Source organism: Trichechus manatus, unplaced genomic scaffold (genome assembly GCF_000243295.1).
Source record: "Trichechus manatus latirostris isolate Lorelei unplaced genomic scaffold, TriManLat1.0 scaffold00138, whole genome shotgun sequence".
Classification (NCBI taxonomy): Eukaryota; Metazoa; Chordata; class Mammalia; order Sirenia; family Trichechidae; genus Trichechus; species Trichechus manatus.
The window spans coordinates 1,596,666-1,599,042 of record NW_004444074.1 but is presented as its reverse complement, the minus strand read 5'-3'; the positions used below and the strand labels follow the sequence as shown (position 1 = coordinate 1,599,042).

The window sequence follows — 2,377 nt, the reverse complement described above, 5'->3', positions numbered from 1 at the left end:
GGGGAGAGGGGCTTGGGGTCTTGCCTGTGGAGGCTGGCTGTGGGGCTTCCCGGGTGCCCTTTCTTCTCCAGCTCCTCCAGCCACTAGCAGCCTCCAGGAACAGAAGGAGTTAACTCTGGGCTTAACTTCTTGAAAGTACCTGAAGCTTTTGTTCCTTGTTCTTTTTCCCTCCCCTTTCTTTGCAAAGCCTTCCTGATCTTTACACCTCCTGGAGGTCCCTCCTCTTTACTCTCACCTCCCGGGCTCCAAAAACACTCTGATTGCCAGGGTGGGTCAATGGTTAACACTCAGGTGGCTCTATATAAGCCTCTCGCCTGCCCCAGGCACCTACAGGCTGCATCCCCTCCCTGGCTCCTTCCCAGCTCCCAGAGGCGCTGCCATCAGCCCTAGCTGGTCCGCACCATGGCCACCTGCTGGCAGGGCTTGTGGGCCTATCGCTCCTACCTGCTTGTGCTCTTCCTGCCCATTTTCCTGCTGCCTCTGCCCATCCTCGTCCCCACCAAGGTAAGGACTTGGAGTTCTGGCACAAATAAGCTCAGGGGGGCGGGGTGGGGGACCATCTGGGCCAGGTTGGCATCCTTAGGACCCAGCAATACCTCCTCGTCTCCCCTACCCTGGAAGTGAAGCTACACCCACCTGTCCTTCTGAAGGCTAAGGGTTAAGAAAGAGGTCAAAGGGGACTTTTGCTTGACACCCAGTAGGTGCCACTATGAGTTGCACAGGTGCACTTGAAATCTACTATCTTGGGAAGCAGGAAGCCAGGGGTGCCAAGGAGATGCAGGAGGGGGCACATGAGGGTTGAACTGCCTACTATGTGCCCAGAACTAGGCTGAGCTTAGTGGGGGATGGGAGGGGCTGGCTGTGGGTCTGGAGGAGAGACAGTTTGGAGAGGGAGGAAGGGTAGTAAAAGGAAACTGACCTCAGACAGTTTGTGTCTTTAAGAGTGTAAATAGAAAAGGAAGGTGCTCACCTCTGATCCTAAGGGCTAAGTCAGCTGAGGAGGAGGAACGGGAACTGGAAGAGACTGTCCCCTGGATGCGGGGGAGCTGAGCACAGCCAAGCATCACTGCCTCCCACCCCCCAGCCTCAGGAGTCATAACTACGGCTCCCATTAATTTGAGCCGCCCCCGCATGCCCTGCTATGAGTACCCAGTAACCCTTTCCCCACCTTGGGAGGCAGGTTCTGACTATCCCATTTTACAGATGGGGAAAGTGAGGTCAAGCCATTTACCCAAGGTACATGGGGGCAGATCCTGGTTTTGTGGAGCAAGAATATGATACAATGTAGGGACTCCCTCTGTAAGAAAAAGAACACAAAACTATGAATCTAAGATTTACACTGGGCTTTGGGAAGGGTCCAACCAGGTGAAGAGGCTTGAAGCTCAAGCTTCACAGTAAATGTGCCTCTGGCAAGTCACCCAGCTGGGACGTGGCAGAGCTGGGGATGTGGTCTGGCTCCAAAGCCTGTGCTGTCCTCTCTCCACCCAGCTGCCTCCTGAAGGCTGAAACAGTCATGGCCCTGACACCACCCACACCCCCAGAACAGCCCATGGAGCCATTTTCTTTTGTCACAGACGGGAAAGGCTTTTTTGCTCAACCAAAGGAGTGAGGACTTGATTGGTGATGGCACAGCCCCTTGGCCCCTGACACCTGATGAGTGACAAGGCCTGGCTGGCACCTCGATGACCCTCATCTCAGGCCAAAGCCAAGGGCTTCCCTCTGCTGGGGATCCATCCCATGAGTTTTCAGACAGGCTGATGAGAGTGTGTTTACCCCGGGAGGGAAGCCAACAGCAGCTGTGTGTAATTACCCTTCCGGAAAGAACAGCCCAGAAAGATTCAATAGCATGCCCAAGCGCACACAGGAAAAGCTGAGGTGAATCAGTATGAGAAGCCAGGCCTCTGGCCCTGCTGCCTGCCTCGGGCCACAGAAGCTGCTCCCCTGTCCTGACTTAAGAACTGTCCTTGGTCCTATCTCCGGGAGGCCAACCCCTCACTGGAGCCCTGGCTACCAGCCCCTCTCAAGGACTTTGCTCCTATAATTACCCTCCCTCTCCTGCATCATTTCCCCTCTCTGCCTGGTATCTCCCATCAGCACACAGATAATGCTGTGATATCTCCTATCTTAAAAAAACAAAACAAAACAGAAAAACCTCCCTTGGTCCCACACCACCTTCCAGATAGTGCCTCCTTTCTCTGCTCGCTCTAACAATGGAAGATCTCAAACACATTGTCTATCTACACTGCCTACCACTTTCTCTCTTTCCCCAAGTTCACCAAGATGACTCTTGTCACCATTACCCTTCATGCTCCCAAACCCCATGGTCCATCCTCACCTTCTTCAGCCCCCGGCAGCACTGGTCACAGCCAATCCCCCC

The 2,377-nt window shown here is 54.4% G+C and overlaps 1 protein-coding gene across 1 annotated transcript in view; it reads left to right on the top strand.

Moving 5' to 3' along the window:
• Positions 1 to 357: 357 nt before the first annotated feature.
• Positions 358 to 2,377, top strand: part of LOC101360610 (solute carrier family 13 member 2) — a 33,421-nt gene continuing 31,401 nt past the window's right edge. Inside the window, exon 1 of the mRNA XM_004385377.1 lies at positions 358 to 504. Coding sequence (XP_004385434.1) covers positions 403 to 504 — 102 coding nt within the window. The 5' untranslated portion in view covers positions 358 to 402. The remainder of the gene's footprint in view (positions 505 to 2,377) is intronic.